Source organism: Colobus angolensis, unplaced genomic scaffold (genome assembly GCF_000951035.1).
Source record: "Colobus angolensis palliatus isolate OR3802 unplaced genomic scaffold, Cang.pa_1.0 Scaffold254, whole genome shotgun sequence".
NCBI lineage: Eukaryota > Metazoa > Chordata > Mammalia > Primates > Cercopithecidae > Colobus > Colobus angolensis.
In genome coordinates this window covers 2,018,392-2,035,559 of record NW_012115755.1, presented here as the reverse complement: position 1 = coordinate 2,035,559, position 17,168 = coordinate 2,018,392, and the positions used below count along the sequence as shown (strand labels likewise).

Sequence of the window (17,168 nt, the reverse complement as noted above, 5' to 3'; positions counted from 1 at the left end):
CTGGTCTCGAACTCCTTACCTCAAAGGATCCACCTGCCTAGCCTCCCAAAGTGCTGGGATTACAGGCGTGAGCCACCTTGTCCGGCAGAGACTCGTCATTTCTGCCTCTCACTGATTTTCCCACATGCAGCCTCTCACCTTTTAAATGGCCCAACAATGTAGCAGGCTGAAGTTTTTAAAACTCTGCTCTAATTAGGGATCTAGTCAGATCTTCATCCTTTCAGGAAAATAGCCCAGTACTCCCCCAACCATGTGCTGAAACCATCCCAAATACTTGGAGGTTGCTAACTCAGGATTTTATTAACAGATTCAACATGCGCTTTCCCATGTGATGTCTTCTTGATAAAATGTAGCACATTTTAAGTCCTTTTCCGTCTTCAAAGTCAGTGTAGAGGTTAAGAGTTTAGATTCTGGCTCTACTATCAGAGTGAGAAACCTTCCTCTATCACTTACTGGTATTGATACGTTGGGGGCAAGTACTTTAACATTAATGTGCCTCAGTTTTCTCACCTGCAAGATCAGGATGGTATCTACCTCATAGGGTTATCATTAAGCACTTAAAGCAGAAAATAAACAATGAACAGGGTCTGGCAAACAAAAATGGTAACTATTATTATTATGATGATTCACTCCTCAGAGTCACTTAGTAATCATCTATGACTTCCAAACACTGCTCCCCAGCTTCCTCTTGCTCTGTTCCCACAGCATATACAACGCACACTTCTGACACAATATTAACAATACCAAAATCCCAGCAGATATTTCGCCTGCTGTTATCTATTTCAGATTCCCCTGCAAAAATACAAGTTCCAAGAAGTCACAGGCACCTAGAAACTCCCTCACTGAGGCAGAATCTCAGAGCTTAGGCAGGCTCAGACCTGAGGTATTCCTTATACTCCACCTTCTCCCCCAACCTCAGTGGTGGCCAGCTCTATGCAGGCCAAAACACTGGTCACTTGATCCCTGACCACCTGAGATTACAAGACTCAAGACCCCAGCTCCTGAAGTATTAGTACTAATAGCACAGTACTATGTATTTTTGTATTAGCAGCAGAACTGATAGATAGCCCATATCTCTGTATAGAAACCACAAGGCAAACAGGTTAAGTGAGGAGCTACTAAAATAACATGTGGCAAACAGAACCTTTGTTAAACTTGCTCCCTATCGACATTACTCCCATTCCCTAACCAGGAAGCTTTACCTGCTTAGAATCTTTTTCCATGTCACTTGCTTAGAATCCCTTTTCATCTCACCCTATAGACAAAATCTTACACAGATGCTCCTCATGTTAACAATTGGTTTACCTGGATATAACCCCATCATAAGCTGAGGAACATAATGGAAGTGCATCATTGTAAAGCTGTAAGTTGGACCATTTTGAGTTCAGAACCATTTGTACTTTAAGGACCAAATATATTAAATATAGCAAGAGATATATTATCTTTCGAAGGACAGCTAGAGGAAGAAGGTAATTACCACTAAGGGGATACCAATTATGTACTCTGCAGGGACACTTTTTATAATCCCACTGAATTCCAAGAGCAAACTTTCCCCATTATATGATAAGAGAACACCAGGTTCAAAGTTGATTCGACCATCTGGTAAGTAGTAAAACTAGTTCTGCTGATAACAGGGTACCCTGCCTTCATTGCTAGGCCAGTTTACAAAACTTTATTTTGATTCAGAGCATTTATGCTTTGACATTTACTAGTTTGCTCTACAATATCTGGTGAATTTTCTTTCTTTCCAACAAGCTTTAAAAAAGAAAGAAAAGAAAAGACCAAACTCCTTGGAGCAAATGTAGCTCTGCTAGAGTCTAGCAAACTGAAGTGTTTCTTCTATGAAATAGTTTCAGAACTCCATTATTTGATGGAATGCTGAGAAAGCAACTGATAAGTCAAAAAAAAAGCTCAAAGAAATTCTAATTAAGTAAAGATTAAGGTTCAAAAATAATGAGTTACATGGGTCAACTTCCTTGCAAAATACAGTATTTGTAGCCACATAATGTCCTGAGAGGACAAAGACAGTTTCAAAATGGAGCATATGTGAATTCTAAGACAGAGCAGACACTCAAGCAACAATGTTTGCCTGAGAAACAAAAAGGATAAAGTTACCTTTTTTATATGTACCATCCACTCCTTTGCCCATCTTATCCTTGCTGCTCACATCACCCTCCATGTAAGGGAAGACTCGGGCCTGGTGAGTCCACAAATAGTCATTAGATCCAAAAAAGAGGACAGGGAACTCTCCCACATCATGTCTCATCTTATCAATGTTGGAAGGAACAGCTCGAGGATGGCAGATCTCAGCTGGCCACCACCTGGGAAAGGTGAAAAGGAGAAGGGAAACCTCTAGAAAGCTGCAAAGCATTAGGAAAAGAATCTACTCATATAAGAGTAAGGATTAGCAATGTCTGTCTGTCCACATTAAAGTCCATCTTACGGCATTCTTACAACCTAATTAGAACACAAACAATTGTATGTGCTAGAAGTTGGAAAACCCCTGCCCACATTCTTATATAGGCACACACTCCCTTAGACTCAATTATTCAACTTCAGGGACTCTACCTAAAAAAAATAATGATATAGGAACAGACACTTATGACAATAACATTCACTGAAGCATTATAAGAAGGAAAAACTGCAAAAAATATAAATGCTCAACATCAAGAAAATAATAGCATTACCCATGGTATACTATACAAAATAAAATACAATTTGGCCTTTAAAAAGGAAACTTTCAATAATTATAGAAGAACAGCACCAAGAAATCAAAACACAAACACATACAAACAAAATCAAAGAATGTAAATTACTACACAACCATTTTAGGGAGACAATATGGTATTACCTATTAAAGCTGGAAACTTCTATCTACCTACTTTACTCCAGAGAATGCCCTAGAGAAGGCCCTAAGTATATAAACCAAATATATACTTGTATGTAAGTATATACTTATAATCAAGGTCCCAAGTATATAAACCAAGAAAAACTGACCAAATGTTCACAGTCCAAACAGGAAAATGGGTAAGTGAACTAGACATTATGTGACTGCGTAAAGGAACAGTGAACTATGAATGAACCAGCATACTATACTATGATGAATCTCAGGGGCATAGAAGTGAATGAAAAAAGTTGCAGAAAAATATATCAACAATAATTCCTTTACATAAAGGTCTAAAACATACCAAAGAAAACATTAAACTCTCACAGAACGGCGAAGGAATGAAAAAGCTAAAATTTAGTATAGTGATTACCTCTAGGGGTAGGAGAGAATGGAATCAGGGCATTGAATAGACCTCAAAAGTACCAATAGTGTTCTATTTAGTGGAAGGTACATATATAGGTGTCACTTTTGTTATTCTTTAAAATTATGCATGTTACATCCTTTGTGCTTTCCACATTCAATCAAAATATTTTTAAAAAGAAAAAAAATGGCTGGGCACAGTGGCATGTACCTGTAGTCCCAGCTACTCAGGAGGCTGAGGTGGCAGGATCGCTTAAGCCCAGAAGTTTGAAGTTGCAGTGAGCAATGATCACACCACTGCACTCCAGCCCGGGTGACAGAGGATACCCTGTCTCAAAACAAACAACCCAAGACACAAAACAGTAATAATCTGTAAAGACAGTTATTTTGGATGGTGGGGGGACATAACTGTGGATTGGTACATCTGGGAGTACATATGCTGAAATGTTAACAATGTACCTGCCTTATGAGATTATTAGTGTGTTTTCATTAAAAAAAACTTTCCAAAAAATACATAAAAGAAAAAAAATTTTTCCACAGAGAACATGTATTATTCCTATAATTGCAAATCATAAAGTTAGGTTTCTTTTCCTATAAGGAAAAACATCAATAAAAAGAGGGGAGGAGTACCATGCCTAATTAAGTAGATCATTAGAAAATACGTTAAGCATTGTATCTGAGAGGTCTCAAGAAACAGAGGATAGTAAAAGAAATGAGTGCTATTCTCCAGGATTACCTGTATCGTCCAACTTTTACCCAGACAATCTCCCTGTAGTGTGGCTTTTTGCCTGCCTTACAGTCATTGCAATACCAGTTTCCTTCAGGGATATCAATGTTCAGGCATTCACGATGAAAAGCAGCAGGGCAAGAATCACAGCACAGGAGGCTGCCTCCTGTGGGAATAAAAAAAAGTGGCATTCAGATCACAATATCGCATTTAAGAACTCAGTTAAAATAGCTTTTGCTCAGCTCTTAACCAGCTTAGGGCTTATTAGTTTAACTAGTTATCCAGAAAATCTATGCTGAAGAAGTATTCCCGCTCCAACATACCTGAACACTGCTCCCCTGAAAGCTTGTTAAATTTACAGCTAATAAACATGAGATCCTATTGGCAAAATTAAGTTAACGCAATGAAGTCACAAGGAAACCTATAAAAGTCATGTGTAGATGTGTAGATCCACACGCATATATATATATATATTTTTTCTTTCTCTTCACTAAAAGACATACTAAATAAAAACATTATCAGTGACACACAATGACCAGAGTATAAACAGCATAAGCTTTATTTAACTCTAGTCAGGTTGAGGTTGGAATTCTAGCTCTAGGACTACATGCCTTTGAGAAATTCACTTTCCTTGCTGAGCTATAATTTCCTCAGAGGTAAGGAGTTTTCTCTAACAAACAATAACCACATTTGTTTGAGGACTCACCTAGCTAATAAATCACCTAGTAGCAGCTGACATATAAGTAGTAACTCTATATGGTTAGTTCCTTCCCTCCTTTTAAAATTACTAACTTTTCGGCTGAGCGCAGTGCCTCAGGCCTGTAATCTCAACACTTTGGCAGGTTGCGGCGGGTGGATCACCTGAGGTCAGGAGTTACAGAATAGCCCGGCCAACAGGGTGAAACCCCCTATCTACTAAAAAATTAGCCAGGTGTGGTGGCACATGCCTGTATTCCCAGCTACTTGGGAGGCGGAGACAGGAGAATTGCTTGAACCTGGGAGGTGGAAGTTGCAGTAAGCCGAGACCGAACCACCACACTCCAAGCAGGGTGACAGGGCAAGACTCTTGTCTCAAATAAATAAATATATAAATACTTTCAGAACACAATAGTTTCAGCAGATAGGCAGGCATTTTATTTTGTTGCCAAAAAGAAATGAGCCACACTGTTGCCAGAAATGAGCATGCTTCAAACATGCTAAACTCAAACATGTAATTCCAAGTTTTACCCTGAAGAGGTGAGTAAAGCCTTAGCAAAGAATATATTCGAGTTAATCTTGCTCTCACTGTGCTTCTTTAACCTCTTAAAATCCTACTATAGAAAAAGGCGGGGGTCTTGGCGACCGGAGGAGTTAGGAGGAGTGGGCCAAGATGGCGGCCGCCGAGGTCGCGAACTGCATCATGGAGGTGTCCTGTGGCCAGGCGGAAAGCAGCGAGCCCAATGCTGAGGACAGGACGTCCAAAGATTACTACTTTGACTCCTACGCCCACTTCAGCAACTCCATGTTTCACAACCATCACCTCTTCAAGGACAAGGTAGTGCTGGATGGGGGCACGGACACAAGCATCCTCTGCATGTTCGTCAAGGCCGGCCCCACAATGTCATCGGGATCGAGTGGTTCCAATAGCTCTGAATATGTGGTGAAAATTGTCAAAGCCAACAACTTAGACCACTTGGTGACCATCATCAAGGGGAAGGTGGTGGAGGTAGAGCTCCCGGTAGAAAAGGTGGACATCATCATCAGCAAGTGGATGGGCTAACTGCCTCTTCTAGGAGTCCATGCTCAACACCGTGCTCCACGCCCAGACAAGTGACTGACGCCCAATAAGCCTCATCTTCCCAGACCGGGCTACACTGTATGTGACGGTCATCGAGGACCGGCAGTACAAAGCCTACAAGATCCACAGGTGGGAGAACGCTTACAGCTTCCATATGTCTTGCATCAAAGATGTGGCCATCAGGGAGACCCTAGTGGACCTGGTGGACCTGAAACAGCTGGTCAGCAATGCCTGCCTCATAAAGGAGGTAGACATCTACACCGTCAAGGTGGAAGACCTGACCTTCACCTCCCCGTTCTGCCTGCAAGTGAAACAGAATGACTACGTACACGCCCAGGTGGCCTACTTCAACATCGAGTTTATGCACTGCCACAAGAGGACCGGCTTCTCCATCAGCCCCGAGTCCCTGTACGCGCACTGGAAGCAGATGGTGTTTTACATGGAGGACTACCCGACCTTGAAGACGGGCGAGATCTTCGGCACCATCGGCATGTGGCCCAACGCCAAGAACAATTGGGACCTGGACTTCACCGTCAACCTAAATTTCAAGGGCCATCTGTGCGACCTGTCCTGCTCCACAGACTATAGGATGCCCTGAGGCCCGGATCTCCTACCCTGCACAGGCCCAGGGGCTGAGCGTTACTAGACGATTGCGGGGCTCCCCCTTCCTCTCTCTCCCTCCCTCCCGCAGAGGAAGTTTTAGGGGCCTGGGCTGGGGGGATGGGGAGGGCACATCATGACTGTTTTTCATGACAACGTTTTTATATGGTTGCATTTATGCCAATAAATCTTCAGCTGGGAAAGAACAAAAAAAAAAATTCCTACTATAAACATACTTCTGTTGGCATTTTATATATAATTTATTCCCATGCTGACTTTTGCCTTTTTTTTTTTTTTAACAGTCCAGAGATCTTTTATTTTTTTAACACCTATGATGCCATGAATTCATAGGGAATAGGTTCCAGCAGCTCAGGCTCCTTCCCATTGGTTCTCACAGTATGCTTCTCTGAGTGGAGCAGGCTAGTGCTTCAGTTGAACCCAGGTAACTTTCTCTTCGGCTTCTTTTTCTGATCATTTTCCTTTCTTTTCCTTTTTTTTTTTTTTTTTTTTTTTTTTTTTTTTTTTTTTTTTTTTGAGATGGAGTCTCGCTCTGTCACCCAGGCTGGAGTGCTGTGGCCAGATCTCAGCTCACTGCAAGCTCCGCCTCCCGGGTTCACGCCATTCTCCTGCCTCAGCCTCCTGGGTAGCTGGGATTACTGGCGCCGCCACGTCGCCCAGCTAGTTTTTTGTAGTTTTTAGTAGAGACGGGGTTTCACCGTGTTAGCCAGGATGGTCTCGATCTCCTGACCTCGTGATCCGCCGGTCTCGGCCTCCCAAAGTGCTGGGATTACAGGCTTGAGCCACCGCGCCCGGCCATTCTGATCATTTTCCTTCACACGTTTCAGGAAGCTATCTTGGCTCTTAGAGTGCTTAATGTGCTCAATATGCACATTGAATCTCTTGCCAAGAATCTTGCCCTTGTTTACAACAATGCCAACAGCATGCTGGGTAACACTGTAGACTCTTTCAGTTTTGCCATGGTAACACTAGTGGGGCATTCCTTTTTGAAAAGTACCCATTCCCTTGATGTCTACAATATCACCTTCCTTATAGATTTGCATATATGCAGCCAAAGGAACAACTCCATGTTTTGTAAAAGGCTGAGAGAACATGTATCAGGTGCCTCTCCTCTTTCCCTTTGTGTTTTGACATTTTGGCAAATTACAGGAAGATGGCAGTTCCATCCAAAAGGACCTTTACTTACTAATTCTCTTCAACAAGCTCTTAAAATAAGAGTGGAAGTTTTATTTGTTTTTTGTTGGGGCCAGGGGTGTGTTTCAGATCAGACTCCTACTTCAACTGGAAAAGCTCGCCTTTTGTCTGTATTGTATAGTGAAGCTCAGATTCAGAGTAAGATTACATTTGGAAATGCATCTGCTGCTAAAAAACAAGTCTGAAGAACAATTATACAGTCCCAAACTCTATTTAGCTATTTTGGTAATCAAATAACCTAAGAATGGTACACTAACAGTGACATAAATTCAACTAGCCCAGTGGCAGGATACCTTCTGCAACATTCCTATCTATGCTTAGTCACTTGCTGAATCACAACTTGTTTAGTCTGCTTACATAGTCTTAGGAGAAAAATCTTCCTTTCATTAAACTGGCATTCATGATGCACTAGAAATATTTCATGTACAAAAAGGCACTCAAAGAAAGATATAACACTAAAAGAAACCTGGATAAAATAAAACCCACTGAATAAAGGTCAAAGGTCAGAGCTGAGGGGACAAAGTGTCAAGCACCTCTGTATTTCAGGACAGAGCACAATGCAGATTGAGCTGAGGAAGAACATGAGGCAAGAAATCAATAGAACTACTCTGGGTAGATAGATGGGAAGCAGGAAAGGAGGGTCTATCTAGTGACACTAGAGGTAATATATAGGAGAAAGCTGGAAAACCAGGAAGAGAGAAGAGGGAAACCTGCATGAGTCATTAAAACAAAGATGAAATGAGACACTTGGTGGAAGAGGGAAAGAAAGAGAAAATGCATTGTAAACATACTGCTAAATTGAAAGGGTCCAATTCCTTACAATTTGAAATTTACCAATTATCCTACTACCCGGGTTAACTACCTTTAGTCCTCTCCTTTACATGAGGGGAAAAAAAAGTTGTAAGACTATTTTCTATCCCTGTTCACTAACCGCAGGATAATCTTAGTTTATGGGAGCAGTCCTTGGGCTTTTTGGCCTCAGGCTTTCCTTGAATTTACAGGACCACATTATGCTCTTGAAAATTACAAAGAAACCCAAAGTGATTTTGTGTATACAAGATATACTACAGATATTTGCCAGAGATAAATTAAAACTAAAAAAATTTTAAGTTTCTAAATTCATTTTAAGTATCTAATTCATTATTTTAAAATTTTTATTTCCTAGTTCCTGCAAACAGATACTAAGAATTAATTCATTAAACATGATTAACATTTTAATAAAAACTATACGTTTCCTCATTTTTGTCACAGGGTGGAGTGCAGTGGTGTGATCTCAGCTCACTGAAACCTCCACCTGACAGGTTCAAGTGATTCTCCTGCCTCAGCCTCCCAAGCCACGCCAATTTTTTTTTTTTTTTTTAGAGATGGGGTTTTTTTGCCAGGTTGGCCAGGCTTGTCTGGAACTCCTGGATTCAACTGATCTGCCACCTTGGCCTCCCAAAGTGCTGGGATTATAAGCGCGAGTCATTGCACCCGACCCATTTTTGCAAATATTTTATTTTTTTTGAGACAGGGTCTCGCTTTGTCACACAGGCTGGAGTGCAGGCACACGATTTCAGCTCACTGCAACCTCCGTCTCCCTGGTTCAAATGATTCTTCTGCCTCAGCGTCCTGAGTAGCTGGGCCTACAGGCATGCACCACCACGTCCAACTAATTTTTGTATTTTTAGTAGAGACTGGTTTTGCCATGTTGGCCAGGCTGGTCCTGAACTCCTGGCCTCAAATGATCCTTCTGCCTCCCAAAGTGCTGGGATTACAGGCATAAGCCACCGTGTACAGCCCATTGTAGCAAATATTTTACATTGCATTTGTTGCAGTATGTTATCTGACACACATGAAGAAAGTATGGCCTCTCAGACATATTGCTGGAAAAGAGTGCTAGAATAACCTGTTCAATAACTATGGATATTCATTCTTTGATACTATACTAAAACTCCACAGTGTAGAGTTTAGTTGCAATGTGGAAACTGAAACTATGTCACTAAACTTAAAATGACTACACTAAAATTCATTGATCTGTCTTCTACTTTGAATGCATCTTTTACACATGCAAGGTTTTTAACATCATGCATTAGCTATATTAAAAATATTGCCTCGTCCCTACTAAAAATACAAAAAATTGGCTGGGCATGGTGGCACACACCTGTAGTCCCAGCTACTTGGGAGGCTGAGGCAGGAGGATCACTTGAACCCGGGAGGAGGGAGTTGCAGTGAGTCGAGATCGCGCCACTGCACTCCAGCCTGAGGACAGAGCCAGACTCCGTCTCAAAAAAAAAAAAGGTTCATTGAGTCATATGCATCTTCGACATGGCCTATTATAATACTTTTAAAATCACACTTATTAATACTACCATGATCCCATCAGTAAGTACTAAGAAGCTGTCAAGCTGAAGGTAGAAGATAATAGTTTATGAAAATTTTAATTTTCACTTAAAAGCTCAAATTTTATCATTGGCCATTATTTTGCAGTTGTTTTTCTTGGATTGACAGGCTCACAGTTGTTCATTTTCAAGTAAATGTCTGCTACATATCCAAGCATGAATAACCACAGTTTATCAGTAACTCTTACAATTAAAAACGGTGTTCCATGAACAATGTGGATAGTTCAGCCTGAAACTCAGTTGCACGAGTGCTTTAACTCATGATAACCATCAGTATGCAAAGAAACTGCTTTATGTGTACTTCCCACTTCATCACAGAGAATAGGAAAACAATGTTCACTTCATGGACAGGATACAATAAAATTAAGGTGTTTTACTTCAAGAAACTTCTAAGGTAAAACTGCCATGCTTTTACTGTGAGTAGGTGATGATACAGAACGCAATGACTGCTTATTTGTATTGGTTTGGAAGTACTGCCTTGGTTTATACTAAGGTGGCAGCAGTTTTACCCATCCACTGACTGTGTACTATCGTTCAGATTTCAACTAAGCGAACAAAGCTTCCAGAATTAACTAAACGCCAGTCTTTGGCTACAGAGACAATATATTGCAAGTAAGGAAAATTATTCTTTTACAGAATTATTGGCATAAACATACAAATCTCCTTAGTGATGTGAATTCAAAATATGTGAGACAAGTCTCAACCAATTTAGAAAGTTTATTTTGCCAAGGTGAAGAACACGTCCATGACACAACCTCAGGAGATCCTGGCAACATGTGCCCAAGGTGGTGGGGGTACAGCTTGCTTTTATATATTTTAGGGAGATAAGAGACATCAGTATGTGTAACATTGTCATTGGTTCTGGGAGGGACTTGGGGTTCCAGGTCATAAGTAGGTAAAAAACAAAAGGTTGCATTCTTTTGAGTCCTTCATCAGCCTTTCACTGAATATACAATTTAACCTGGCTCAGTGAATCTGCATTTTTACATAAACAATAGGGCAGAGGAAGCAATCAGGTATGCATTTGTCTCAGATGAGCATAGGGATGACTTTCTGTCCCACACCAGTAAAGATAAGCTATCGGTTTCCATTGCCAGGATGAAATTCAACAGAACAGAGCAATTCTCCTGTCTCAGCCTCCCAAGCAGCTTCACAGGCTTCCGCCATCACACCTGGCTAATTTTTGTATTTTCAGTAGAGACGGGGTTTCACCATGTTGGCCAGGCTGGTCTCAAACTCCTGACCTCAGGTGATCCACCTGCCTCAGCCTCCGAAAGTGCTGGGATTAGAGGTGTGAGCCACGTCGCCTGGCCTGTAGCTGTATTATTGAGGAATAAAACGGGAGGCAGGTTTTCCTGATGTAGTTCCAAGCTTGACTTTTCCCTTGACTTAGTGATTTGGGGCTCCAAATTTTCCTTTTGTGAATTTATTTTCCTTTCACAGTGATAGCTTTTTTTTTTTTGGTTATTTTTTGTTTTGTTTTGTTTATGAGGTCAGTCTCACTATATTGCCCAGCCTGGTCTTGAATTCCTGGGCTCAAGCAATCCTCCCACCTTGGCCTCCTGAATAGCTGGGACTACAGGCATGCACCAACGTGTTCAGCTTCTTAGTGATATCTTAAGAAAGAGGAAAGAAAAAGAAGGTATTGTTTTCTTGGAGGAAGTCATCTTGCAGGGAAAGTGGATAATAACAAAGATAATTTTTAGAAGAAAATCAAACAAAATGAGGCAGGCTGTGGAAAAAGTCAGCCCTAGAGAATTAAAAATGAGACCAGAGACCATTTAAACTTATTTTCCCACTGTGCAAGGGTTTTAATCATATCTTTTCATTTAATTGATGCTATGTGATAAATATGACTGTGTGATAGGGAATAGAGCCTATATTTTATAAACAAGCAAACCAAGACTTAGTAAAGCAATTTGACTAAAGAGACAAGCCAGAATTGAAACTTGGACTTCAAGATTCGAAGTATAATGCTCATTCTTTTACATATATTGACCTTTTATAAAATTAATCCCTCAGAATGTTCAGAGCCAGCCAGGTTTTCAGGAAATTGTATAATTAATAAGTAGATAACAAAAAAATTATTTCCAAGTAACTACTAAATCAACAAAATAAAATCTGAAAATAAAAGAGAAAACTGAAGAACTGGTGCTACCCTCATCACCAGAAGATAGTGGAGCAAAGTCCACAAGGAACCTAGAAAAATACCATTACAAAATACCAATACCACTACCATGAACTTAGAAAAGTATCATTTACCTTTGTACTAGATATCCTTCTAGTACAAAGGCAAATGATGCCTCGAAGCAGAGAAATGAGCACCTGTGGGCTCACAAAAGTTCAGACAACCAAGAGAAAAACTGAAATAAGGAATTCAGAACTTTAAGTATTACAGTTAACATACTGGTGATGAGTGCTAAAATCTTCCATTTAACTAGCAAAAATCAAGTTGTCAGGGATGATAAGCATAGAAAAGAAAATATGTGAAAGGTTAACACTAACTCTGTTCTAAAAAACAAGTATTTTAAAAATGAATAAAATGGCCGGGCGCACTGGCTCAGGCCTGTAATCCTAGCACTTTGGGGAAGCTGAGGAGAGTGGATCAACTGAGGTCAGAAGTTAGAGACCAGCCTGGCCAACATGGTGATACCCCAACTCCACCAAAAAAAAAAAAAAAAAAAAAAAAAATTAGTGGGGCACAATGTCGGGCGCCTGTAATCCCAGCGAGGCTAAGGAAGGAGAATCACTTGAACCAGTGGGGGCGGGGTGGGGAGCAGTGCGGGGGCAGGGGTTGCAGTGAGCAGAGATTGCACCACTTCACTCCAGCCTGGGCGAAAGAGTGAAGAATAAAATATACAGAAAATTTATCTTTCTTCTACGTTCTAAGAACTAATATTCCTTAAAATGAGAAAATATGTAACTAAAGTTCACAAATCCCTTCACTTTTTCCATCACATTCACTCTTTTTCTATTAATGTGCACAAAATTGCTTGTTAAAACACAATTACATGATAATACTATTTTCAAGAATTGTTTCTATCTAGGTATCTGACATATCTGCTGACATGCATGAATGTCTGCAGTAATGCCACTTAGTATTAAGCAATGATTTCTTTTTCTGGTGGAGGAATTAAGTGAATTTTTGTCTTTACTGCTTCAATTGTTTATCATTTTAACAAAACTCATAAGAAAAATAAAACCTCTCCCCACTGGGCAACAAAGCCAAGTTTTAAAAGTTCTGCTGGACAGGCACAGTTCAGCACTTTGGGAGGCCGAGGCAGGCGGATCACTTGAGGTCAGGAGTTTGAGATCAGCCTGGCCAACACGGTAAAACCCTGTCTCTACTAAAAATACAAAAAATTCGTCAGGCGTAGTGGTGGGCACCTGTAATCCCAGCTACTCAGGAGGCTGAGGCAGGAGAATTGCTTAAACCTGGGAGGTGGAGGTTGCAGTGAGCTGAGATTGTGCCACAGCACTCCAGCTTGGGCAACAGAGTGAAATGCTGTCTCAAAAAAATAAAAAAACAAGTTCTGCTATATAATCATTAATTTGGGACATCATTTCCTTAATGGCAGATGAATAGTATCATTTCTAATATTGTTTCCCGTGGCAATATGATGAAAAGTATTTTTGTTCCAATTAAAACATTGATTTAATCCCTTTTTAGACTACAAATAGAGGAAGAAGTGATTTCTTACCTTCTGAGCACACAAAGCACCAGCTAACATTAACATGCTCATGATTTCGGCAGCCTCGCCTAGGGGTAAAGTGATTAGGGCAGATGATACTATTAGATGCAAGGATCTTTGACCCAGCAGCCAGGCAAAAGTCATTGGCGTGGTATGCCACAGGACAGCGGACACAGCGCATCAATCGACCTAAAGCAGGAAAATCAGGGACAAGCAAAAGAAAAACAAAAATATTAAATATAAAAAGAATGTGAGTTATTCAAGTCTATTTGTTAGTATTGAAAAAATGTCACAAATAGAAGGAATGACCACTAAGATGATGGATCTTAAACATTCGATCCACCAAGAAAACTCAGATGGGAGCTATGTGATAAGTCTCCAAAAGGAACCAAAACCCCTAACTGTCATTGAGCCTGCTTCAACAAGGGAAAGCCCAACTCAAACCACTGTCCTGACAGCTAGGAAATCAGCCCCAGAATTAAATAGGGAGAGGGGAGAGAACAATAATGCTTGCCTGGAACTCTGTGATTCTTAAAGCCTTTCAAGTGAACGAACCTCTCTACCATCTCCAGAGGAAATACATCCCCTCAAATACTTTATCTATTATATACCATCACCGAACCACCACCAAAACCTCTAATGCAATCTGTAATAACAATTAAAAATAAGAAAGTAGCCAATAGTTAAACTGCAACTCTTTTCATTTTTCTTTGTATTAATAAAGACATGGGGTTTTCCCTGTATTGCCAAGGCTGGACATGACCTCAAAGTCCATGTGCTCAAACAGTCCTCCCACTTCCTGCTTTACCTTCCCAAGAAGCTGGAACTACAGGTGTACACCATCATATTCATCGAAACTGCAATTTTGATCCAACAAGTTAAATTACTTATGAGAACCATAAGGCCAGGACATAATCCTAAAAAAGGTACTGACAGTCTGATTAAAAGAAACATCAGCACTGCTAAATTTTGCCTCCTTAATCCTCTACGGAAAAAGTTAAGGCTCTTCTGGCACACATGAATTTACCAGCAGAGATACAGTATTGGGTTTTTCCAGGCACGGTGGCTCACACCTGTAATCCCAGGACTTCGGAACGTCAAGTCAGGCAGATCACCTGAGGTCAGGGGTTCCAGAACAGTCTGGACAACATGGCGAAACCCCGTCTATACTAAAATTATAAAAAGTAGCAGGGAGTGGTGGCAAGCACCTGTAATCCAAGCTACCCCAGGGGCTGAGGCATGAGAATCTCTTGAACCTCTGGGAGGTGGACATTGCAGTGAGTTGAGATCACACTGGGCAACAGAGCGAGACTTCCTGTTTTAAAACAAAACAAAACAAACAAAAAACAAAAACACGCTGGGTGAGGTGGCTCATGCCTATAATCCCAGCACTTTGGGAGGCCGAGGCAGGCGGATTACCTGAGGTCAGGAGTTCGAGAACAGACTGACCAATATGATTAAACCCTGTCTCTACTAAAAATACAAAAATTAGCCGGGCATGGTGGCATGTGCCTGTAATCCCAGCTAGTCAGGAGGCTGAGACAGGAGAATCATTTGAACCCGGGAGGTGAGGTTGCAGTGAGCCAAAATCGTGCCATTGCACTCCAGCCTAGGCAACAAAAGTGAAATTCCATCTCAAAAAAATCAAACAACAGCAACAAAAACAAACACCTTGTCTTACCAAAGAGAACACATTTCAAAACTTAAGTTTACCTATATGCACAGATAGTTTTGGAAAACTCAGTTTTCACCTTAACTATGAAGCAGAAGAAATTTCTAGGACAAGTTTTCATTTAAAAAAAAAAAAATATGAACCCCCAATCCTGCCTTGACATGCATTTCTGAATGATATCACACATAGAAACCAGAGATATAAAAACGGCCCACAGGGGTCAGGCGTGGTGGCTCACGCCTGTAATGCCAGCACTTTGGGAGGCTGAGGTGGGTAGATCACGAGATCAGGAGATGGAGACCGGGTGAGAGAGCGAGACTCTGTCTCAAAAAAAAAAAAAAAATGCCCAGGGGAAGACTATACTCTGGTTTTCTAATCAATTAGGGAGAAGAGGACGTGCAGCTGAACACTTTCTCAAACTACATTTCATATGAAATCCAAATACTCAATACCCTACCACATAACCACATTGTGTTCTGCGGAGCCCTGGCATTGCCTGGCTGCTGAACTAGTTCATTATGTCCCTCTTCTCTCCCAAATACAATGTTGGTAATCTCTCTGATAAAAGCTAGAGAGATGCCATAAAGTGACATGATGGATTGCATTTGAAAATATCTGTTGCCGGCTGGGTGTGGTGGCTCACACCTGTAATCCCAGCACTTTGGGAGGCCGAGGTGGGTGGATCACGAGGTCAGGAGATCGAGACCATCCTAGCTAACACGGTGAAACCCCGTCTCTACTAAAAATACAAAAATTTAGCCAGGGATGGTGGTGGGCACCTGTAGCTACTCAGGAGGCTGAGGCAGGAGAATGGCGTGAACCCAGGAGGTGGAGCTTGCAGTGAGCTGACATCACGCCACTGCACTCCAGCCTGGGTAACAGAGCGAGACTCTGTCTCAAAAGAAAAAAAAAAAAACAAGAAAAAGAAAGTATCTGTTGCCAATGAAACTGAGGTTTTACAGTTAGAGTGGTGCACGTGAGAAATCCATACCTTTAGATGCAGAAACATTGGCTGGATTAGCAGCATGACAGGTTATACAGATGTGGAGGGAGCACCGGAAGCCCTTGTTCTGTGTAACAGTGGGTGGGTACTTCTGGACACACTCTTCATGGTAAAACTTTCCACACAAGGGTAGAAGGCACCTTTTAACATCTTCCCCACTCTGTTTACATACAAAACAGGTATGGATTCCTGAGAAACCAAAAGAAGATAAATTACTAAGAATTCAAGAATCTACAAAATGCTAAACCATTAGCTGAAAAGTTTGTAAGAAATTTTATAATGGACTGATAGGGCTGACATCATCTGACCCCACTGTAACAATCTTAGTATTATTATAAATGAACTATCTGATAATACACACTCCCTGATGTGATACAACAGAAAGTACATGTTGTCTACAAAAAATGCTTGCTGCTGGCACCCCCGCCAAAAAAAAGAAAAAACTCAAATTAAACCTAATCCAGCCCCTGGACTAACTACAAGTTTACAGGAAATATGGATGACAGAGGAACAAGTTAAGGGGATACCTCCAGGAGGCAACCAACAAAATTTAAGTTGGGCTGGGCGAGGAGGCTCATGCCTATAATCCCAGCACTCTGGGAGGCCGTGGTGAGTGGCTGGCTTGAGTCCAAGAGGTCAAGACCAGCCCAGGCAACATGGCGAAACTCCATCTCTACTAAACATACAAAAATTAGCTGGGCGTGGTGGTGCATGCCCATGGTCCCAGCTACTTAAGAGGCTGACACAGGAGGATCGCTTGAGCCTGGAAAGTGGAGATTGACTGAGCTGAGATCACACCAGTAGACTCCAGCCTGGGTGACAGAGTGAGACCCTGCCTCAAAAAAAAAAAAAAAAAA

At 41.2% G+C, this 17,168-nt stretch overlaps 1 protein-coding gene and 1 pseudogene across 2 annotated transcripts in view; one reads left to right on the top strand and one right to left on the bottom strand.

Moving 5' to 3' along the window:
* NSD1 (nuclear receptor binding SET domain protein 1) overlaps positions 1 to 17,168 on the bottom strand; it is a 192,127-nt gene that overhangs the window by 30,061 nt on the left and 144,898 nt on the right. The window contains exons 12-15 of the mRNA XM_011946890.1: positions 16,300 to 16,500; positions 13,646 to 13,825; positions 3,984 to 4,140; positions 2,116 to 2,321 (exon numbers count right to left, since the gene is read on the bottom strand). Of these exons, the coding sequence (XP_011802280.1) occupies positions 2,116 to 2,321; positions 3,984 to 4,140; positions 13,646 to 13,825; positions 16,300 to 16,500 (744 nt within the window). The remainder of the gene's footprint in view (positions 1 to 2,115; positions 2,322 to 3,983; positions 4,141 to 13,645; positions 13,826 to 16,299; positions 16,501 to 17,168) is intronic.
* On the top strand, positions 5,344 to 6,545 carry LOC105515123 (annotated as a pseudogene). The gene has a single exon (XR_001002267.1). The product of XR_001002267.1 is annotated as a protein arginine N-methyltransferase 1 pseudogene (transcript).